The sequence below is a fragment of the Grus americana genome, chromosome 3, assembly GCF_028858705.1.
Source record: "Grus americana isolate bGruAme1 chromosome 3, bGruAme1.mat, whole genome shotgun sequence".
Taxonomy (NCBI): Eukaryota; Metazoa; Chordata; class Aves; order Gruiformes; family Gruidae; genus Grus; species Grus americana.
In genome coordinates this window covers 68,945,121-68,969,375 of record NC_072854.1, presented here as the reverse complement: position 1 = coordinate 68,969,375, position 24,255 = coordinate 68,945,121, and the positions used below count along the sequence as shown (strand labels likewise).

The 24,255-nt window shown below is 38.8% G+C and overlaps 2 protein-coding genes across 8 annotated transcripts in view; one reads left to right on the top strand and one right to left on the bottom strand.

Annotated features, from left to right (window-relative positions):
* Positions 1-15,528, top strand: part of TIAM2 (TIAM Rac1 associated GEF 2) — a 91,219-nt gene extending 75,691 nt beyond the window's left edge. For all 4 annotated transcript variants that reach the window (XM_054821531.1, XM_054821530.1, XM_054821532.1 and 1 more), the window contains 12 exons: positions 2,083-2,262; positions 3,764-3,832; positions 4,210-4,335; positions 5,499-5,607; positions 6,184-6,363; positions 7,752-7,870; positions 9,051-9,159; positions 10,840-10,898; positions 11,747-11,852; positions 12,571-12,658; positions 13,228-13,382; positions 14,252-15,528. In XM_054821531.1, coding sequence (XP_054677506.1) covers positions 2,083-2,262; positions 3,764-3,832; positions 4,210-4,335; positions 5,499-5,607; positions 6,184-6,363; positions 7,752-7,870; positions 9,051-9,159; positions 10,840-10,898; positions 11,747-11,852; positions 12,571-12,658; positions 13,228-13,382; positions 14,252-14,898 — 1,947 coding nt within the window. In that variant the 3' untranslated portion in view covers positions 14,899-15,528. The remainder of the gene's footprint in view (positions 1-2,082; positions 2,263-3,763; positions 3,833-4,209; positions 4,336-5,498; positions 5,608-6,183; positions 6,364-7,751; positions 7,871-9,050; positions 9,160-10,839; positions 10,899-11,746; positions 11,853-12,570; positions 12,659-13,227; positions 13,383-14,251) is intronic.
* The window catches only part of TFB1M (transcription factor B1, mitochondrial), a 28,000-nt gene continuing 19,022 nt past the window's right edge, over positions 15,278-24,255 (bottom strand). For 3 of the 4 annotated variants that reach the window (XM_054821542.1, XM_054821543.1, XM_054821545.1), the window contains exons 7-8: positions 19,079-19,206; positions 15,463-16,377 (exon numbers count right to left, since the gene is read on the bottom strand). In XM_054821542.1, coding sequence (XP_054677517.1) covers positions 16,116-16,377; positions 19,079-19,206 — 390 coding nt within the window. In that variant the 3' untranslated portion in view covers positions 15,463-16,115. Of the gene's footprint in view, positions 16,378-19,078; positions 19,207-24,255 lie in introns of all 4 variants that reach the window. The other variant, XM_054821544.1, reaches the window with a different exon arrangement.

The following is a 24,255-nucleotide window of genomic DNA, read 5'->3' as shown; positions in this document are numbered from 1 at the left end:
AGGGGATTGAGAACATAGCATGTTTTCCAATGTCTGCCTGCCCTCCGTGCAAAGGCGGTTGAGGAGGAGTAGAGGACTTCTAACTCCTCCTTGTAAAATTGTGCCTGATGATGATGTTTATGAATCACTTTCAATAGAATGTCTCATCCTTGATCTAGTGTCCTTGATCAGGCATCGGGTTGATGTAAATCAAGCTGCCCACGAGCACCTTGAGCTGTAGAGAGCGTAAAATCTGAGTCATTCTGATACAAATACAAAACTTTCTGACATCAGAAACGAAGAAAACAAAATTCAAGTACTTTGGCATTCAGCTATTTAGAAGTTACTTTAAAATACATCCTCTCCCCATTTCCTAAATTAAGTTGTGATTTATTTCCAAAACATTAATTAATGTTAGTGTTACAGAGTGACTGATTTTTAAATGTATTCCATCAGTGTGCAGCTGTAATTCCAACAAACACCATTAATTTACCTTGCATTTTGTTGGGTCCTAATAAATGTTGTAAATATGAAATGTATCTAAATTTCATAGTCCTGCAAGCTGTCATTATACAGGATGGATATACAGGTGAAAGATGGCTGCACATATTAATGAAGAAAGTAACAACTTTTTTGAGTGGTGGCATTTTTCAAAACTGAGGGCTGGGAAGCTACAGAGTAATATAGACTACATGGCAACTATCTGACATTTTAACATTTCCGTCATATAGGTGTGAGGGAAGTACTTATGTTTTGTCACATGAATGGTTGAGATTTAATATTGCTAGTGAATTTAGTCTCCACCTTACAGAAGGCTTTGCGTGGCTCAGTTCAGTTTCAGAACAACTTTTGCATTTGCTCATTTGATGACCTAGTATGCTGGTGAATTTAGCTACACAGATAATCAGTGGTGAATCAGGAGACCCAAAACTGACCACTTTTATTCCACGTGTGGAACAAATTAGTACAGATTAAGACAGTTCTGAAATGCACTCATGTCCTGATTTCTTCACTGAAACAAGATCACTGAAACAAGACTTCCATTTGAAATAAGGCAGCATTGACGTAGTTCTCATTTGAATGCATTCACTAAATAGAAGACATATATATGGCACAGCATATGCAAGTATCTTAGAGAGGGTCCGAAAGACAGAAGCATAGTTTGTTTCATGTGGTGTAAAGAGGTGGATAGCGACAGCTGTTAAGGTAGAATTGAGTAATGGTAGTGATATTCTAGCTTTCAGGAAAATGTCATATAAGAAAGAGCACAGTGGAATAACTTTCAAATTAAACATTAAAGATTATTGCCTGCAAAAGTTTCTCTTGGATATTAGCGATGAGCAAACTACACAACCATTTCATAGTGTCAGAAAAACCTCTTTCTCTTCTATCTTCGGCTTATAAGATTAACTGTTGTCGTTCCATCTGCAATTCCTACCTTGCTTGAAAATTTTCTGGGTTTTTTTCATTTTTATCATTCTTGTAAAGAATCTCAAAGATTTAGGTTTCCATTTGCCATTTTTGAAAGCAAAATATCTTCATACGTAGTTGTCTCGTTGGAGAGAAAGCATCTAAACGTCTTTTGACAACCCAGGACATTGGAATCTGAACCCTCAAGTCTCATTGTTTGAGAAAAAAACAGACAACAGAATATAGGTAGCAGATGACAAATAAAACAGTTATTCTAGATGCTTAAAAGATCTTTATCTGCTAATTCTTTCTATATTGATGCAGTGAGTGCTGCAAAATGAGAGAGATGGAAAATGGTGTGATGCTAGTGTCATAAGAATAAAAGTATATGATATATCTGAGTGCTCTCTTTTACATCCCACGAGCTAGTATCTGAAGACTGAAAATAATTTGCACTGGAAAATCACTAGAAAATTTTCATTTCATTTTACTGCTGTGATCTGGATCTGCTATAAATTGAAGCTGTTCAAAGCTATCAGGATATTTGGCATCATATCATATTTGGCAAGAATCAATGGCATGCTCTGGCCCCTGAATTTGGAACAAGAGCAACATTTGAGGAATTTAAAAATAATTGTAGTACAGCTTGTATTCTAAAACATCAGCGCTTGTCCTTTTCTTCTCATTTAACAGAGCGCAGAACAGATCAGTGCATTGTGCCGAAACTTCCAAGAAGTCCAGGCAAGCAGTATGGAAGGACAGAAGGACAACCAGGATCCACCTCCACGGCCACTGGCTCGCCACCTTTCTGATGCAGATAGATTGAGGAAAGTCATCCAAGAACTCATGGACACTGAGAAATCTTACGTCAAGGTAAAAAAAAATATAAATTCTGGCTAGCTACAGCCTTGTTTTTGAGGATTTGTGAGTAGTCTTAACATATTTAATGCTTACCTTTATATAACCAGCCCTCTTACAAGGGCCATAACCTACAAAGTCCACTTATCTAGTTGTTCCTGTTGTTTTCAACAGGCTTGCTCCTGCAATAGAGGCTGTAGGATTTGATCTAGTAGCTTTATTTCTAGTCGACTTGTATTTGTATTGGAGAGTGGTAATTTGTGGGGAGTAGATACCTGCAATATGTTAACATAGGGGTTTTCCAGGGGATGTTTCCGTAGTTTTCAAGATGAAAATAAATCTGGTAAAAGAATAGAATAGAGTCTCCTACAAATCAGAAAAAAAGGTTAGTTGCGGAAAATAATGTATAATTATTTTTGAATCAGCTAAGCTAAAAGGCACAGATCCAGTTGGTTGTAGCATCACACATATGTTATTTCTCCTCTGACTGATAAGTCCATAATTTGTTAGATGTCTTTTCTTTTTATAAACCCCAAATTCCTGTGACTGGATGCCAAAAGAAACATGAAAATATTGATTTCATTGATCTTCAGCAAGGAGGAATCATCTACTGGATTTCAAAACACATACTTACAGATATCAGTACTTGCTGCAATAATGTATATGTAAAAGAGAAAACGCTTTCAGTCTGTTGTTGGTAGTACATCCATCAGTACACTAACACGGCCCTATGCTGTAAAGCTTGAGGAAGCTTTGGACCCCCATGTACGTCCAGCTGATGTTTCTTATAGAGGAATTGCTTGAACAAAGGCATGACCATGGAGGTCACTGACATGTGTGAAATTTTGCACCTAGCAAAATCCTGGTGGGTTGCACATACTCATTACGGCATTCTCGGGCAGATGCTCGTTATTCCTTCTCCATAAGAATTTCTGCAGTTTCTGTTCTCAGGGTTGGACAGCCCTGCAGTGGGCCCCAGCCCTGCCGTCATGCTTTGGTCTGGGATAGTAAGTCTTCAAAAGTGGCACCAATTCTTCGAAGAAGTTGCTGAAAAAGCCCCTAACCGTGTCCCCCCAGCAACATAACTGAATGCATTAATACCTAATAGGATTTTTAAATGTTACGTGTCCTTCTGAATATTACTACAAATGTTTAAATGAGTGGTTATTTATATGATTTATCTAACACGCATGATTAAAACATTTGATGCTGTTCATATACCTGGACTCTTTAGAAACCCATTATCTGTAACATTTTCTCCTCATGCTATACTAAAATATAATTTGTTATAATCAAGCTGTAAAACCGTAAAGATGAAACAAAAAACATTACACTGAAATCAATTTGCATCTAATTTAGCAATCACTTTAGCACTAAGAACATGCAGGTGATTTTGTTACAGAAAAGGAATTGTATCTCTAGTTCATTCCCCAAAATTACCTCTATCCTGCAGGTGTCATATAAAGAACAATTTCAAACTGTTACGTAAAAAGTGAATGAGTTCTGTTTCTTGCAGGATTTGAGCTGCCTCTTCGAGCTATACTTGGAGCCCCTTCAAAATGAAACCTTCCTTACTCAGGATGAGGTGAGGGAATAACTGAAAGATGTGCTTTTCATTCTTTTATGGGTTAAGACCTTGGCATTTGGGTTTTTTGTTGCTGAGAGCATGACAGAAAAAGCAAACAAGGAATGTAACAATAGGAATTATACCAGTCAGTGCCCTTCTGTCTGGTGCATGCGTCACTTCTTTTTTTAAAAGGTAATTGTTTTTCTAACGTAACTCCTAAGGAATCTTTGCTTTTTGTAAGAGTTTTTTTTTAAAAACCCATTTGAAAAGTATTAACAAAGACGTTATTGGCCTTTCAACCTCTTTGTGTGTCACATCTCCTTAGTGGACTGTTCTCCCAAGACCACTGTTAGGTGCATGGAGTGCTGTACTTCATAGCCTGATGTTTTTCACAGATGGAGTCCTTGTTCGGCAGTCTGCCAGAAATGCTAGATTTCCAGAAGGTGTTTTTGGAGACCCTTGAAGATGGAATATCTTCTTCCTCAGATTTTAATACACTGGAAACACCATCCCAGTTCCGGGTGAATATTTTGTCAATACTTTGTAGTGTGCCTGCAAATGTTTGTGAAAAGCTGTGAGAACTCTGTAAGTTTCATATGGTTGCTTTTATGTTTGAAGCTTTACTTTGGATTACAGACATCTATTCAGCAGTGAAAGATAAGTGCTTATTTTCATGGTTTTTATCTTCCTCTTTCCCACGGCAGAAGGTGTAACATGGAAGATGCAGAGTAGACTTTGAGTGTGCTATAAACTAGCAATGCTTATGATGCAGAACTCCTTTTAGACACATTATTGTCACTGGGCTGAATTCTGCCCTGCCCTGTGCTCCTCCCCGCTGTGCCCAGTTCACCCGCTTTTCCTGATAAATGCCACATGACTTACTCATGTTGAGAGGTCCAAGAAGAGGGCCTACAAAGTGCAAACTTCTGTAGACTGCGCCCTCGCTGTGCTGTCTCGCTCACGGTGGCACTACTTAGTACCTGCCCTAACGGGAAGAAGCAGATTCCCCGGAGATGACTGACACAGGACCAGGCGAGACTGCTGGCAGGTCTCCTGGACACTCGCTGCCTTTTGTGGAGCAAACATTGATTAAAAAGAGGGGAGAGGGCTGCTCTCCTCCTCCTCTTTCTCCTCCTCTTTCTCCTCCTCTTCCCCCCTCCTCCTCCTCCCTCACTACTCCTCTTTCTTATCTTTGCTTTGGGAAGCATTTTTCTAAAAACATCTCCCTCGTGATTCAGTGCCTCCCACATCTTCCCAACCGCCCCTTCATCCAAGAGCATCAGAGGTGCCCTGTAATTACCACCTGCCTGAAAGAAGGAAAACAGTTGGAAAGCAATCCTCTGTGTTTGTTTTACACTGTCCCTTCTGGCTTTGGCACTTTTGTGCCTTGCTTCCTATTGCTCATGGTTTTTTCCCAGCACAAGATACCCTGTTACGTGTCTTTTGATTTTTGTTCATGTGCTGCCTGAAAGATACAGTAAGACAGAACGTCTGCAGTGGTGTACCTGCTCAGGGAGAATGGAGAAAATTGCAGGCTTTGTGTAATTAGGGTGAACTCTATGCCCAGAGAAATACAGAAACATTCTGGAGCTACTACCATGATTTTTGAGCCTCTGTATTATGTGCCTGAACATTTATTTTGGATTCTAGTAATGAATTAATATTTCGATTGTGTTGATTTCAGAAATTGCTGTTTTCCCTCGGAGGCTCCTTTCTGTATTATGCTGACCACTTTAAACTGTACAGTGGCTTCTGTGCAAACCACATCAAAGTTCAGAAAGTTCTCGAGAGAGGTAATTTATTGTCTTTATTGTAATTCATGTGCACGAATTTAAACTGCAGTGAACTACCGAAACAAATCTTGTTGACTTGCAGAGAATATTGGTGCAAAGCAAGGGCTAATTGGGTACCTTTCCATAGGAATAGCTAAGATCTGTGGTTCTGCTGAAGTATGGTATAGAACTGTGAAGGGATAAGAGTCCTTTTGTAACATGCAGGCAGTAGCCTGAATAGCTACAGAAACATCTTCCACAAGTTTGTGCCGTCTGCAGATCCAGCTCATACTCCCAAAAGCAGCAACAAATGGTAGACTAAGTTAGGAATTACCTCCTCTGCCATCACTGCAGTGCAGTGGAAAAATTACATTGAGGAATAATCTCACCTTGATCTAAGTGTTCCCTTGGCCCTTATGTATGTTATTTAATGCAGGAAATGATTATGAAATGAATAGTGTGAGCTACTTTGTAAACCATCTATTGAAAAAGGTGAGGCTTTTGGTGCTGGTTACAAGCTGCAATTGTGTGCTTTCAAATTATTGTAGCTTCTATGACTTCCATGTTTAACTGACCAACTCTTGTATTTACACCCAGCCAAAACAGACAGTGCCTTTAAGACCTTTCTGGATGCTCGAAATCCCACAAAGCAACACTCTTCTACACTGGAGTCGTATCTCATAAAGCCTGTTCAGAGAGTGCTGAAATATCCTCTGCTTTTAAAAGAGCTGGTGTCTCTGACAGATAACGAGAGTGAGGAGCACTATCATCTGACAGGTAACTTCTTCCTTTCTTCTACAGGAATGCATATGAATTAAGTTTTATTTCCAGCCCTTTCTGAAGATGTAGATAGCACAGAACTCATCAAAACCTATAGAGAATTCCCTCCGTCTCCTTAAAAGTAATAAGTAGCTTTTCGCGCTTTTAGCAAAAAGTCCTACTTGGCATGTCCAAGTCCCTTTGAGAAGTAGATATGCCCAGGATTTGCCACGGCAAATAGGACTGGAGTCTATCTCCTCAGTTCTTGTACAGGAGCATGTCAGGACATAGTGTTGCTTCTTTTTTTCCCCACTTGGGAAACGCTGACCAAAGCTCCATCTTGTGGTTATTACTCAGTTCTTGAAATGTGTTGAAGTTTACCAGTGCCACCGAAGGAAATTTTAGTTGTTTGAGATTTGGCCATGACTCTTGCTTGTGCAGAAGAGATCCGTATCAAAGCTTTGCAGTCTTCCTACATAGACAGACTTGTCTAACATATATTAGAGTTGATTGCTTTTCTAGGCTCAGGTGCTTGGGACTTTACCCTGGCAAATTCCAGTTCAGGTCTGTCACCGCCTCATGGATGAAAGTCTAGAGATTTATTTTATGGATTGATTGTCATTTTAACAAAATAGATTCAGGCAAAATACACTGTCAGCAAAAAGTCATGAGGTTGTCACTGATTTCAAAGGGAGCTTCTAACACGACTCTCTTGCCCTTACAACCAAGCTGGGGGTGACTGACTTGCAGGTCAGGATGAATGCCAAACTTCTAAAAGGCTGCACCATTAAAAGCTGGCAGGACTGGAGAAACTAAGTGCCTTTCTCCAACTCCTTTGGGTATTAACACAAAAGTCTAATGAAATCTAGTGTCATTCTTGCTTAGAAAACAAAATTTAAACAAAACCTGGCCACTAGCATTTAATTTCATGGACAGAATCAGTGAGGAAGTTGTACAACCTAGAGCTGTATTTCTTTGCCTATTCTGTGGTGAGCCAAATGCAATTTGTTTCTATTAAAGCTCATCAGATCACTTATCCTAGTATGGATGTAGATTATGCCAGAGATCCTAGTGACCCTATATATACAAGATGCAAAACCTAACCATGTTTACTGTCATGTTGATAGGAATATTCATACATTTGGGGGCTCATCACTGGAATGCTCATTGCAGCCTTTTCAGGCACTTTCAGACACCAGATGAGCATTTTTCCCTTACTCTGATCAGAAAGCATACCTTCTACTGTTGCTATGAGAAAGCACTGATATAAAGCTAGAATTGTGTTCATCAGACCTTGGGAACACTGCGTCATTTTGCCTGCCCCAAGTGGAATTCAATAAAAAATGCCATGTTTAGAAAATACAATTGAATTACATAGCTGTCTATGAAATTTTAAAACCTTATAGAAGCGCTGAAGGCAATGGAAAAAGTAGCAAGTCACATCAATGAGATGCAGAAGATATATGAAGATTATGGCACTGTATTTGACCAACTGGTTGCAGATCAAAGTGGAACAGAGAAGGAGGTAAGAGAAGGAACAGTAGGTTTTATTCACTCCTGAAGCATTATCTTGCTTGCCATTGGGTGTTTTCTCTCCTCCTGAGGTAATTTTGGGAATTTATTTGTGCTGGGCTTCCTCCATTCTCTTTTAATATTTTGACTTCCATTTCATATCTGCCTGTGAAGTTTCTTTTTGTCAGTAGGTTACGGTAAAATTTTCAGACAGCTGCCAGAGCTGCCTTCTGGACTGACAAGAATTACAAGCAGGAGTAGACATAATCCTCAGTAGGAAAAATCCTCCTCTTCTCAAATGTTGCAGAGATTATCCATGCCCCAAGTCATTCAGATTTTATGCTACAGAGTTCTTAAGTTCTTAAGATATTTTTTCACCCATATAAATGAAAATGGCAATTTGAGGGATTTCACATTAAGGTCTGTTATTCTCATACTCTACGCTTCCAGCACTGAGGCATCCATGGGTATTTGTCAGAGCAAAACCCATTAGTTAAACAGACGGTGTGCACACATCTCCCAGAACTGGGGCAGCAAGGTCTCAACTTAGCTATTTACATCAAAGAATTACTAAGCAGATCAAGTCTGTAGAAGTGGAGATCAGATATGAGAGATCCTGGCTTGGTTGTTTTATTTCTTCCTAGTAAAAGCCAAATCGCCCCCATTGGCTACCTGGTTTCCCACCATTTATGGGGAAACAAAACTTGACAGCGTGGGAGATTCTTCACAGTGTTATGTTGTGTCCCACAGAAGAAAGCAGCCTCAGAGTACAAGACCTCCATTAATTCTGCCATTGGCAGTGTCATTAATACTAATTACTCTAAAGAAATTAAAGATACAGCTAATAAATCAGCCAGTTCACAACTGGCTGTATGTGTGTGACAGATCGTCAGATCAACTTAATATTCTTCTAAGTTACTAATAGTAAGAACTTCTATCCAGCCTCCATAACTTAGGGGCTATTACTTTTTATAATTCTTGATTGTTTTAAAAAAGGGATTACTCACACTTTTCCTGCTGTAGTGCAAATCTCTCTGCCTTTCTCTCTGTACACACAGTAAATACAGAAAAAAATAGATGCTTAAAGTTATTGATGTGTACTCATTAACGTTTTCTCACATATGTGGATCACAGCACTGATGTATATATTTATGCTATTTATTTATATCATGTACCGTTATAATTTATTACAGGTGACAGAGCTGTCGATGGGAGAACTTCTGATGCACTCTACAGTTTCCTGGCTGAATCCTTTCCCATCACTGGGCAAGGCAAGAAAAGACCTTGAACTTACAGTGTTTGGTAAGTGTCTTCCTTAATGACTCTCTGCTCTTTCAAATCTAAAGATTTACCACATTAAATCTTCTCACAAGATGAAAGCCACCATCTCCTTTCCATGTAGCCATGTATCTAGGGCAGACTTACATCTGAAAAAATACATAGTTGTATTTCCTAATATGAGAAAAGTTTACATTCATTTGTTTGCCATTACTGCTTGCTCTGTGAGCTAACATCAGCTGCTCTCATGCCTATATGTAAACTATGGAAAACAGTGATTTTCAAGAGGCAATATTCTCTTTAGAACAATCTGCTAAGCCAAGCTTTCAAAGGCAGCTGGTAGGCAAATGGTGATTTATTCTACTCTTGTGAATTCAGACTAACCTCTGCTTTATGGCTAACCTCTGCTTTACAGCGACTGCATCAAGGTCCCCATCCAGATTATTTTAACCTGAAAAATGGCTGTGGAAATGAGAGCACACAAACAAGAGGTTTTTTTAATAGTATATCTACAATTAATCATTTAATAATTATCTAAGTAATTAAATCTTCCAGTGAAACATCTTTGGCATTGTCCATTTCTTTAAAAAAAGATTTCTTTAAAATGTCATTGGATAAACAACTACAGAACAACTCCAGGTTGACGAGAGACAAGTTTCATGTTCTCGGGGCTGTCATGCACTCCTTCCCCAGGAAGCATGACAGTTTAGGGGAGGGATGCTTCTAACAGAAGAACAAACAGGAGCTAACTCCCCAGTTCCCATATGCCAGACACTTCCCAGCAGGACATGTATGAATGAATGGCAGACTGCTCGTATGCCACTTGGGAAACTGAGTGTTATTCTCACTTCTAACCCTACGTAGGCAGCTTAGAAAACACACCTAATACGTGGAACTGAGAGAAACAGCCAAGCTGTAGGGTAAATGCTATGCTTGCTATGGCTGCATCCTGGCTTCACGTGGGGATGAGACTCAGCTGCATACCATTGCCCCTCTCTCCTCTTCCACTGGAAGGAAATGTGGATACTGCACTAGAGTCCGATCTGGGATCCAGGACTGCTGTGCAGAGCCATCCCATAGTTTGGCTGCAGCTTCAATGCCCCCATGTTTCTGTTCCTCCTTACAGACAAGAACAAACGTGTCCCTGCCTCCCTGGAGGCTGAGAGATTAGATAATGTTGGTGAGCCACTCCAGCCGGATGCTGTGGAAGCCAGAGAATTCCTGCAGGTGGAAAAGTAGGAACTGAGATGAATGTTTGAGTTTCCAGCTAAACAAACGCTGAACTGCAGGAAGAACAGACTTAGCATCCTTTCCCACAGCCCTCTCTTGCTATAGGCCCTTACTCAACTTGAATACATCCATCAGCTACAAAAAGAAAATCTGAACCTTTACATCTAAACTAAATCTGCTGTGTTTGTTTATGTGAAGGAGAAAGGTTGCTGGTAGTTTCAGAATAAACGTGCAGAATGGCTTCATCCTAAATGTTCAGAACAAAATCTGAGGAAAAAATACTGCCATTGTGTGAACAAGTGTAGGATGAAAAACTCAGTTGCCATCTTAATACAGGGCGGGTGCTTTTCAATCAGTTTGCTTAACTCATCCTTCACATTCCTGTGACTACAACGATCTGCTTCTCCAAGATAATATTTTCATTGGATATTACACCTGTAACTAACAGTTTTCCTTTTTTTCTTTCTTTTTTAGTTTTTAAGAGGGCTGTAATACTGGTGTATAAGGAGAACTACAAACTGAAAAAGAAAATGGTAAGTCTGGTATCAGTGGAAGTGGTGGGTGTTTATGCACAGGATCCTACTGCAGTGTGAGATGGACCACACCAGTGTCGACGGGGGAGTGGCTCTGGTGAAATGCCACCTTCCCTCCCTAGGCTGGAGTTCTAGCTATCACAGCTAAAACAAGTGCTCGGTATCTATGTAGCAATAAATATTATTTGTTATTTAGTAAGCAGCACCGTCTTCTCCTTGTGAGCCCCATGTTAGTTCCATCACGTGAAACACGAAACATTGCCATGTAGGAATCATTAATTGTTCCAGATGACATTTACAATGGCCTACCATAACACAGTGTGTGGGTTAAAGACCTCTGTCTATAGACCCTTGATCATCCTGGAAGGAAATGAAAGGGGCCACTACAAACATAACCTCCTCTGTCCCCATTTAAAATACTGGAATGCTGAAGTTCAGTAGCAAGTTGTATATCCTGAGTACCAGTGGTGAAGCACCACACCATGCATATCGTAACAGATGGAGGGGCTCTACAAGGACCAGCAGCAGCTACATGATTAATGTATTCTGCTAATCAACAGTCTGCGGGTTCCTTCATGGGAAACATGTTCCCTAGTAGTACTTACATGCAAAGTATTATTTTTATCCATTAAAAAGAAGTGCTTTTAAAAGTTGAAGCAATTACAAATTCCAAAGGTTGTGTCTATCACCATTTCAACTACATTTACAAGCACGTATAGGGTACTGAAAGAAAAAGTCTAATGGATTTAGTTTCTCTTCAGAGGCAGGTCTTTTAAGAGTAACACAAAAAACCCCCACTTTTTTACTTTTACTTCTTAGAAATATCCTTGTTGTTTTTCTTTTTGCAGCCTGCTAATGTTCGTGCTGCACATAATTATGGTGACTTGGATCCATTTAAATTTCGTTGGCTGATTCCTTTATCTGCTCTTCAAGTTCGATTGGGGAACACAGCAGGTAATTCCCTTGCACTGAATACTTCAGGATTGAATGCTTTTCTGGGATTCTGCAATGCTGCTTCTTCCGTATGTCTTTCTGGAAACAGGCAGGTGTAGAGAAAATAGTATCTACTGTTGTCTCTACACTCAGGGGGCACAGGCTTGATACGTTAACAGACTTTATTCATTTGCTATGTCGGCTTCAGTGAGCTCAATAAGATGCAACATGATGTGAAGGAATGACAGAATGGAAATCCCCAATGAAAAGACACCATGAACAGGAAGGTGATTTACCATGGTTGGCGTCCTGGTGGGGAAGTTGACCGTGTAATTTGTCGTAGTAGAGGGCTGTGATTTCATTCTCCCTTTGAGTTGATCTTTATGATCCTATCCAGTTTTATAAACACTGTAAAGTGTCACTAAGTGTTTAGAGCAAATGCTTTGCACACCTGGGAGCAGGCCTTCAAAGGCTGGGAGGTAGCAAGAAGCACTGAGAATGGGGGAGAGCAACTCTCCAAGAGAGAAGGTCAAGTTATCAAAGGCAGCAGCACTAGGCTGCTACAACAGGAGAGTTCAGGGGACTTTCCTGTGGGTTCCATCTTGGGTGAGATCTTCTGTGGATCCACCCATGGCTATATTAATGCTGTCTTCAGGAGCAGAGGAGCTCTGCACTGGTCTTTCTAATGCCAAAGGTTTTGTAAAGCATATACAAAAATAACGTTTCCTTCCATGCACAGGAACAGAGAACAGCTCTATCTGGGAACTGATTCACACAAAGTCAGAACTAGAAGGCCGGCCAGAAACAATTTTTCAGTTGTGCAGCAGGTAAGCTTTACATGGAGGTTGTATTTGATAAATCACATTAATAGAATTAAAAAAATAAAAGATTTTCCCCTGCGTGACCTTTGCATCAGCACTTCTAATGCAGCTCTCACTCTTTGAATCCAGGCACTACGCCAGTGTTTAACTGCCTAAAGTACAACAATTTGAAATGGGAGAGAATTTGGCGCAGTGATCCACCATCAGAAATCTGCACAGATGTATGATCATAAGTTCCAGTATGATATGGGCAAAGTAACTGATTTTATCAGACTCTCAGTTGGTTAGCAGAGATTACCGTCTGATAAAGACCACTTAAGGGGTGATCTCTCGGTACAGAAGTTACCTTTCAGGCCATTTTTCTAAGGGGAAGTAACCAAGATCTCAAAACACAAAGTGTGTGAAATGCCTAACAACGCATAAAGATGTTAACTGCAAAACCACTACTAAAGCAACCTACTGAAAAAAAACATTGCACTAAAGCACATAAGTAGAAAGGAGCGGGCCAGATTTTATCCCAATAGTGTCTTACTTCAGAGGGGAAAATTAGGTTATCTGTTTTCTCACACTTGCAGTGACTGTGAGAACAAGACGAACATCGTGAAGGTGATCCGTTCTATTTTGCGGGAGAATTTCAGACGTCACATAAAATGTGAGCTACCACTGGAGAAAACATGTAAAGATCGCCTTGTCCCACTCAAGAACCGTGTACCTGCAACAGCCAAACTGGGTAAGAAACACATTCTCAAAGTGAAAAATGGAGTCTGGACTCCAGCACTGGCAGAAAGTTTCCAATTATTACCATGACTGTAGTGTGTCATGTGCCAGATCCACAAATCCCATTGCTTTTTCAGGCTGGGGAGGTGGTAGTTTCTCCACAACTCAGTGCATGACAAGGGCTAGAGGAGAGAAGCAAACTTGCCGTTCCCCCACACTGTATTCTCACATTTGATGTGTCATTAGCTCTCTTCAGGGAAGACTTAATAAGGCCCAAATTAATTTTGCTGGGAAGAAACGGACTCCTTTTGGCATGCCGTATTAGTGTTCTTTCCTCTGGGTTCCCTTTAGTAACTCATCCCTGATAACATGTAAAGCTAAAACAACTGGCAAAAGGCAGGGGTCTTGCTGCTTTCAGTGCACTAAATCTGCATCCCAGCAGATACCCTAATTAAGCACAGGCTTCAGATATTTTAGTTAAATGAGTAGCTACTAGTATTTCAAGTTTTCCAGCTGATCAGTTGTCTGTAAATTCCCCTTAACATCACAGGAACTGGGACAGTCCAACTCACACGTCCAACCTGGCCCTCCAGTGCTCGAGGTGCCTGAATCAGTCTTGCTTTCCTGGGGATGTGTGTTGCTACATTTTTGGAGGATTTTGTATCTCTTCCACATGAAGGCAAGCATATAGCCCTGGGGTAGGTGGAATGAAAACTCTGACACGGGATCACACTGTTAGTATCAGAATGCTGACACACCTGACCTGGGATGATTATCAAATGAGACTATGTACACTGTAATTATAAGTGGGCTATTGAGATGGACAGTATAACCAGCTGATGCTTGCTGAAAAAAATAAAACTGCCTTTTTCCTCTGCACAGCTTCCACGAGATCCTTGAAAGTACTGAAGAATTCATCCAGTAGTGAGTGGAATGGTGACCCGGGGAAAGGCACCTTCCAGGACTCTGATGAGTGCAGCCTGAGCAGCAGTACTCAGAGCAGCAGCTGCCACACTGCCGAGAGCATACAGGAGCCCAAAAATTCATCTCCCAATAAACACGTACAGAGCTGTGTATCCGACTTTTCTAATGTTCTTGTCAAAGAATCTGATATACTCAGTGATGATGACGATGAGGACGATGACTATCAGAGCCTAAAGAAGGACAGCCCTACAAAAGACATTGAAATACAGTTCCAACGGCTGAAGATTTCGGAGGAACCGAGTACTGACTCTGAACGGGATCAGGCTGCTGAAAACGAGGAAGGAGATGCCTTTGAGACAGGACAGCATCCAAAGCTGGTGCGTGGCCATTTTTGCCCAGTGAAGAGAAAAGTAAACAGCACAAAGCGTAACAGAGGAACTTTAATGGCAATGCAAGAACGTCACCAGTCCCTTGACAGTCACTCTGATGCTGCAAACCTGGATCTGAACTCAATTTTAGAGAGAGAATTTAGCGTCCAGAGTTTAACATCTGTAGTTAATGAGGACTGTTTTTATGAAGCTGTGGAGAGGCATGCGAAATCCTAGCTTTCTGAGCACTATATTTAAAATACTCATTTGAAGTCCACATAAAATTCAACAAACTTATTTTGCTTTAAAACTAGTAAATTCATGGAAGCTGCAGGAAAACTACTATCTGATTTTGTGCACTAATACATTTTTTTTCCACAAAAACAGCTGTAAAGGATTCTTAAGTTATTTTAATTTATTGTGGATCAAAAAAAAGATTAAGTTGGCCAAGGTCTGTAAATTAGTTCATCCCTTTCAAGCAGTGACTAAGATGATGTAGTATTCTTGGGGAGGGGAGGAAAGAGAAGGATGGCCTCATTAGTATTTTAAGTAATGTGGGAAAGTTGCTAGGGAGTGGCAGAGGGGATTACAATGGAAAGTAGCATTGCAAAATGAATTTTTCAATACCTTGGGCATTTTATTTCTTTGGGTTTCATTTTTGCTTTATTTAAAGCAGAATTAAGTTATTTTAATGTGTTTTAGTGCACAATAGTGCAAAAATTTCATTTTTGTAAGTTTCAAGATGCTGTTTATACTTTATACATATGTGTAAATACAAAAAACAAAGCTTGGCCTGTAATCTTTTATTTGACTGTATTTTTTATTTTCTCTACCAGCCTGTACAGTAAAAGACAAATAAGTATTGTACTTAGCCATGTTTTCTACTTTTTATCATGCTGCTTTTCTCTAGTTGGAGATTTAAATCCCAAATTCTTTGCTTTTGTATAAATGAGAAGAGTATTAGCAGACCTTGAAGCAATCTGCGCATTTTATCCTCCTTTAAGCTAGTCACTTGAGTATATTTATACAAGAGTTTTGGCTTCTGTTTTTTACTCTGCAGAGTAGGATGTTCCAGGATAAAAAGAGCACAAATCCCCAAACACCATCATGCTGAAGTATGAAAAGTATTTTTTCTTACATTTCAATAATGCACTTTCATTCAGACAAAAATTCAATTATTTCAGAAGTATCCCAACTTAATGACATGTCTCACAACATACCTTGTTCATGGTATGTGTTCCAGCCATTTCCCAAGAAGCTGTAGGCGCTTGTAACTGGACTGTCGTATCACTTCTGTCTATAGCTGAACAGAATGAATAAATAAAAGGGGAAGCCCTCTCTTGCCACCACTTTCTCAAAAGTATTTCTTCCATACTTGCACAGATGTAGGAATACATAAGCTTCCTTTTAATGAATCAACATCAGGAGTTAAATAAAAAAACAGTCTGCTGCCATTACAGCTGATTTTCCTCTTCCATCTGTTCAGGCTGACTGGTACTTTTAAGTAAATTCTTCACCTTCTTCTTTTGCTTTAGTTCTTCTCTGTAATTGTACACAAAAAGGCTCGGGTCTTCATCACACATTTTCCTGTATGTATTGCATAGATTTCTAAAGTGTGACATGGATAGCTGAAAAGGACGCAGAGTTGGATCAACATCTGCTGTCATCATCAGCTGTTCAGTTCTTTTCAACCGTCCGCCTTCAGGAAACAAGGTCCTAAAAGGTGTAGGGAGAAGACAAATAAATTCAAACACTTCAGTTTCCCTTAAGAGTAACAGGGTCCTCTTGGGAATTTACTTACTTAATATAGGTTTACTGTTATGTCATTATTTTAGCTGTGGCATTCTTAATATAGTTCATTATCTAAGCAAATGGAAACACATAAGGGACCTTTTTCTGCACATGGAAACTGCAATGACATAGGAAAGCATATACATACATTGTACATTAAATACATGCATGTATGTTCATATTTGCTAACATTAAAAAGAGCTTTGGGTATGGATACAGTCACAGAGCCTTCTTAGAATTAGCCTCGTATTTAGATAACAACAACAGATGAAACTGCAAAACAGATCAGATCCAAACTACATGACTCTCTTAGGCTGTTTCATTCCAATGGAAAGATATTGTTATAATCTGTCATTAATACTGTACTTCTAATGCCAGAAAAAAAGCCAAGGAGGAGGAAAGGAATATTTAATTATCATGCACTTTTTAATATTTAGAACTTGGAGAATGTGCCAGGAGTCCTAGATTTTGTTTTCTGCTCTGTCACTGTTCATAGATAGTCAAACCAGGTGATTTACTCTGTGGCCAGTGTTCCCCAAATTTTAATGAATAGTATTAATTCAAGTGATTTTTTTAAGGTCTTGCAAAAATGCATACTACAAAGTGCAAACTACTTATTAGCAGTAGTTCTCAGTCTACAACAGGTGAGGAAGGCAGCAAATTTGCACGATTGATGTGTGTATCTCAGTTTTCAAATTATCTGCCTGTGCCATACATATATAAGAGCTAAAAAAATGCTGTGCATCTGATAACAGTAACACATCCCCAGCTGTGTTTTGCAGGTTGGCTGGACAAGCTAGTCAAAAGGGTTTGTATGAGTAAGTGATAGCTGGCTCTTGGTGGGCAGGCAGAACACAAAGTTAAGAAAGGGTTTGAAATGACAAGAGAAGGATGGAACTTCTGGGAACAGCCTGCTTTAAAGTATGTGCTACTCCAGGCCTTGGTCAAAAAATGTCCCTATTAGCTCAGCATGTAGGTCAGCAAGGTTAAAATGGATCAATTCTTATTTTGATATCCCTTCTGAAGTAATTCTCTCCTTTGATTTGGTAGTTAAAATATGTACCTGGAGCCAAAAATGTTTAATCACCTTTCATATACAAACTATGAACCATCTTACAAATGCCCAGGAAGAGCAACTCAAACTACAATGTTTTTCTTCATAGACTTAATAGTTTAATCTTCTATGCCATGTCTCAGATCCCAGAATGTATACACAAATATCAACTGACTCAATTACCTTGTTTTTATACAGTACATGCAATAGATAGATACCTTGTAACAAACTTTTAACAGTCTTATTATATTCCAAAATTTGCCTTTTTTTTTTTTTTTCTTTTTTCCAGATTAGCTAAAGAATAAGAGGATTGTGTTTCTTAGCTGCACACTAGGGCTAAAGTATGATAAGCTGCTAGAGGATACATGATGTCCAAAAGTTCAGATTTTTCCCCCCTTGCCTCAAAACAATATAGAGCAGTTATTAGCAATTTGAAATTACACAACAGTTGAGGGGTTTGTTTTTTTGTTTTTTTTATAAAACTCTGCCAAAAATATTCTGCATAACATAGATATGCTGATTACGTATACCTTCTGCCTGAACTGTCAACCAAAACCGGTCTTTCACCAAAAAAAAAAACCAAACCCAACCCTGTGAATCATGTACAAACCTATCTGAAGTTTGGATAGCTCATTTTCTAACCACCTCCAAATGCATACTCAAATTTTAACATAGGCAAAATTTCAGGTCAAATGTCTGCATCCCAGACATCAATGCAATTCACTGCCTCAAGCAGAAACCCCAAAACAAACTAGAGACAAAATTCTATGGTCACCTTTAAAATAGCGACACATAAGGCTTGCAGTTCAAGCAAGGTAGCATCCACCCTAATCCTAGACTGTGTCAGAGCCAAAAGCACATCCAGCAAAATTCAGCTAGCCCAAGCTGCAGCAGCGTGCCTCTAGTCCTAACAGCACCTCTGACACATGTCCTAAAACACTGAATGCTGGGTTTTCCCCAAAGTCAGACATGTGCCTGTGCTAGGGTTTTAACAGGATCCTTGGCGAACAGACTGCAGATTTCTTGCATCAGTTAGTTAGAGAACCTAATAAATTCCCTAAGACATGGGGATTTTTAAAGCGTCAGTAAGAACTCCATAAAAGGGCAAGCACAGAAACAAGAATTTGACCTGTTCACATTATTCCCAAATAAGTAAAATTTCCCACAGATGATATTCTCCCTCCTCATGCTGCCATCTTTGGTTCTGAATTTTGGAACTGTCATTTTTTTAACTCAACTAACAAATGCTGTAGTTTTTGTGGTTGGTGGGTGGGTTTGCTTCTGAGAGACAAACTACTGGAAAGATCACCAATTTATCCTAGTAATTGTAACTCCTTCAACTGCTCTAACAAACATGCATAGTAATTATTATATAATTCGAGCAGAAAGAGAGTCATCTCATAGTTTTGTCTCCAGAAACAATTCTGAAATGGAAAGATCTGATGAACTATAAAATATTTAAAAAGGGAGGAATAAAATCAAATGCATAGCTACAAGTGTTTCCTCAATTGATTTAGTAGCTTACGCATTTACAAAAACAGTATCTGAGAATTTTTCATTAAAGATCCTTACTCAACTCCGCGGAAACAGTATTTTCTTCTAAACTGGAAAACACTTCGAACCACTTTTTCCACTAACTCGAATGGCTGCTGTATCTTTGGTTGCACCAGTGGAGTGAAATGCACCACAGCCACATCCACCTGTAAGGGGGGGGGGGGGGGGGGGGGGGGGAGAAAAAAAAAAAAAAAAAAGATGATGAATAGATAATATTCCTCCGAGACACATTATTTCTAAGTTAACCAGTTAGACATCAGGAAACCAGCAGAACATAGGCAGACATTACTGTGACAGGTAACACAGCTGTGCAGTGACTAATGTCACAGTATTTGAATATAGAGCTTTGGCTTAACTTGCAAGGCCCTACAGAATTTTAGTCTGTCTTAGTTATCTACATATTTCCAATTAGTTCACATGCCATTAGTACTTAGTACTTTTTTCCCCATGGCACTTCCTCCACGTCCATGTAATCTGTAAAGTAATTAGCACTTCTTTCTTCAGATCCTTCCACAAGACAATTCTGACATGATACACAAATTAGACAATATTCAATATACAGGCTGAAGGGCAGCCAGAGAAAATTGCTATTATAATTAGAAATCAAACTCAATCCCTATATGTTTGCTGTTGCTTTAGGGCTTTTCTAAAATGTAAGCCAAGGAATTATTTTTCAGCATATTAAGATTTTAAAATTCTAGTCTATTTAAAGGAATAGTAGGTAGAAATAAGTATGCATTCAGTTTAAGTGACCACACAATTCTGTATTTACAATGTGTATCACAAAATTCTATTTGAATGCTTCCACACAGATCTCTTTCAAGTTTGTTTTATTCTTTTATAGTTCTAAAATCAGCTTGGTTCAGAGAAAGGGTAACTTTCCCTTGTCTGAAAACAGAATGAAGTAACGTCATTCCTTCAATGTACACATATATACATATAAAACACATAAAATATGTCATGCAATTACAGAGATACTGCATTATACAGAAATGCCCTGAATTCAGACTTCTGTATTACAAAATACAGGTTGGGCTAAAAATCCAGTTCTGCACCACATCGAACAAAGCAGTTCATCTTCCAAACTAGACACTAACAACAGTAAAAATGAAAAATTTATATGGAGGAACACACTGACAATTTGTACAATTTGTACAAGTACTGGTACTGAACAACTAAAAAATTTTAAGTGCTAGTCTTTTAAAAATATTCAGTTTCTTATTAAAAAAATCTGCTAATAAGATGGACAATCATCCATCTGTTTTAAAAGGTCTCACAGTCAATATTGGTAACTCATAGAACAGATTCTGTGTGACATTAAATTGAAGATGTGCTAGTTCTGACTAAAAGAAAAGATACACTCAGACCAAAGAACAGCTTCTGTTCTAAGCACACTCTCAGTGTACCAATTGTTTGAGAAAACAAACAAAACCCCCCCAACTTCAACAAAAGAGAGGGGGTTTTCTACTGCTCTAAACAAAATTGCTCTAAGTTTGTGGGGTTTTTTAAAATCAATTAAATTGCAGTAACCTCTGATGCGGACATACGCTTCTGGCACAAAGGTGCCATCCATCCATGTTAAACTTTCAATGGGAACAGCTCAGCTGTCAAGTACACCTATCCAGTACAACTGTTTCAACAGCAGAGGCACTATATTTGCTTTCAACAGAAATGATGAAATTCAAACAATGTAAGTTTTTCATGTAGACAGATCTTCTTAGGAAGCTGAATGAAAATACTGGCTAGAGAAAGGAAAGAAAATACCGATTAATGGTGCTGATGAAAAAACCCACAAGTTTCCAGCATTAGCACTGCTGATCTCAGGTGTATGTTATACAGATAGTGTTTTTTCTCTAGTTTTCCACCTTTTCTGAAAGCTAGAATCAAGCATAAGACAGAAAAAATACTTAAATTACTAAAATGTAAAGACACGAGAACTTATTTAAAGAAAACCTGACATACGGAATTTGTAGTGAAATGCACATAAATGTATTTTCCAAAGCAGTTTCTGAATTTCTCCTGTGTTGATAGCTTCTCCCCTTGCCACAGGTCGCTGCTACATGTCAGAAAGACCACAGGAATGCAGCGAAAACTTGTGTTCACATTGAATGACAGAACAGTATATCTTTTTGAACAGGGCAAATACATGCTTCACACAACCAACCGGCTCCTTGCATGGAAATACTTATTTACACACAGGTACGTTTATCTACATTTTTGTCAAGAAATAAAACATAGTATTTCCCCAGCAAAATTAGGGATAAGAAAACCATCAGAGACCATTTGGGATCTCACAGTGGCCTCAGTTTTGCAGAACTGCTTGTAAGCAAGATATGAGGGCTCTTTGGGAGTAGGAGCTGCATCTTTAACAAAAATTTCTAAAGGAAAAGAAAAAAAGAGCACAATCTAGATGCAGTGTACAGTTTAAGAGAAAAACAGCTCAATTTGCAATCTCAAGGCCAGTGGGCAATAATTTCTGCTTCTGAAACAAAACACAGCACTTCTCAGCATTTGTTCCATTATAGACACTGTTTTCTTTGGACCCCAGGAAAGCTGCCTGGTTACTATAGCAACAGATACAGGCGAAAGCTTTTCACTATAATTGGCCACTCCTTTAAAATTATACATGCTATTTTCCCCTAACCTTTTTAATATGCATAAAATAGAGAGTAGAATTATGAAAGCCAATACAGAGTATGCAACAGCACTTAAAATACACAAGTTAAATTGCGCATAATTTTATTAGTAACACTTTTTCCCTCACCAAGTGCATTAGAAATATTTACAAAATAATACTCAATTCTTACAAACTAATGACTATGAAAATTATTCAACTGATCTACCCTGAACTGTCAATAGCACAGCAATTATTCACCCCTTGCTGTTTTAGTGTATCAGTACAACGAAGGTTTATGTTCTAGTACAGTAGGAGGAACACATGACGAGTACAATTTAATTCAGAGAAGTCTGCTGCCTTGCTGATGAAATCAACACTCTAAATCAGAATAAGCTTAAGTGAGACAATTTTTACTAATTGTTGACAATAAAGATCTCATGATGGGCAATACATGTATCTTGCAACAGGGCTGTATTAAAAGCAAACCCACGTACCCTTTTCCAAGCTGTAATTTACTCCTAGGGAACTGAAACCCAAGCAGAACATATTACAACTTCATTAGAACAGACTACTTGAGATCCTACTAAGATAGTTCTAAGCCAGCACGTTCACCAGCATTTTATCGGTCTACTACAGACAAATGTTAGGTCTAATACCAGATATGTTATCTCATAGTGATCCTGTTCTGATGTGAGGGTTTCATTTTGGTTCACTTCCAACAGAAAATAACTGTGCCACTGCTCTAATACCAATAATCTAATTCCTAACTTAACTCTATTCACACGAGGCTCACAAACAGGATCACAAGAAACCAAAAGTCAAGCACAGAACTATGGGTGTATCGCTGCTGCAATGAGCAAGACTTTTCTCCCAGCTTCTTCATCTCACACACCAACTTGTCGAGACCACTTCACCGATGTGCTGCAGTTACCATATAAGCCTTACTAGTAGCTTTTTCCCTTCATTCCTTTATGCAGACTCATACAAAGGTAACAAGTTATAGGATGACCTACAGAAGGCTAAGGCTATCAAGAAGACATAAGCAAAACCTGTAGTTGAATAGAAATGTCCTGCTGTTCCAATTACAAATTAAAATAAATGGCATAGTTCTTGCCTAGGAAATTTAAACTCTTAATAAGATTATCTGTGATGAAAAAAAAAACCAACCCATAAACAAAACCCTCTGGCTCTGGTTCTCAGTTCAACTTAAATGAATCTGACCCTCCCCCCATTCCATAAGTCTACAGTTTCTAGATTCTCAAGATTTTACTCCTTTTAATCAGCATTCACAGTTTTCATCATAGAACCTGGATAACATTATGTATTTAGGACTAAGAGCCTCCATGTGTTTTTCGCCATAATCTCTTTGCTTTCCCTTACTGAGTGTTTGTCAAACAAAATTCATTAAACAAAGTACTCCTTTATTCTCGGGTAGATGGAACTAAGAGAGCGAACAAACAGCAGTAATGTACTTGCTGTAGAGAAGAGGAAAAAAACAACATTCCAAGAAATTTTGTTAATACATGCCAATGCAGTTTTATATGAGAAGGGATAGTTCCATTTTTCCAGGACATCTACAGTGAAGAAAACATCTCAGACCTCACATCCAGCAGTAAGTGCTACACAAACAGGAATGAAACATAACTGTCTTTTTTATTGCACTTGCAGTGCTTATACTTCAATTTATCATGCCTTTAATTTGGTTCATCCCATTAAATGTAACATATGACTACCATTTGCAATGGTTTGTGTTTATGTTTGCATGTTTGTATATGCTGAAATTTTAAAAAGGAAGCAATGAAAAAGGTTAACTCAAGATCCTAATTAGCTGTTCCAGAATATGCTTTTGAATGTGTTTTGAGCTATCCAGACATGTCAGTTCCTTCGGTAAAAGGAAGTTAAGACGTCTCTCCCTTGGGCCCAATGCATCAAATTATATGCATTTGCCAAAGCAACTCTTTATGTCTCAACAAATTGAAGGGATTTGGAAATAGGTAGGTCTTTGAAATAAGATTTTAAAAATGAGTAGATGTTAACATTCTCACCTTAACTATAAGCATTTTTAGTATATATATGCCGGACAGAGTTAGCACATCCTTGAACAATTACCTGAACTAAGTGCAATATATAAATTAGAAGATTACTTGTTATGTAATACCAATCAAGACAGATAGAATACATATTGATCAAAACCTTGTTGTCTTATGTATAATGAATTGAAATAAGAGTACAATGCTGCAGATATTTTGTGTTCCATTTATTTCAACTTTATCCCGTTATGGCTTTTCAAAAAAGTTCTAATGCTGAAGACCAATTTTAGTATTATTGTTCATCTTTAAATAGGAGGTCTTAGAAAGCATAATCCAGACTGAGGACTACCCTTTCCCCATCACTCTGATAAAAGACAAACCCTACCAATTACACAGCCCCACTCAAAAAGGCAGAACACCATTTCTAGTCCTCATCACAGAGGTTTCAAACCATTTTTCTTCATCTGCTATGCCAACAGTCCAGCTGATGTAACAGCAACAGTTCTGTCTTCCCAGGTGCACTGTTATCGTACTGCCTAAAATGTTCT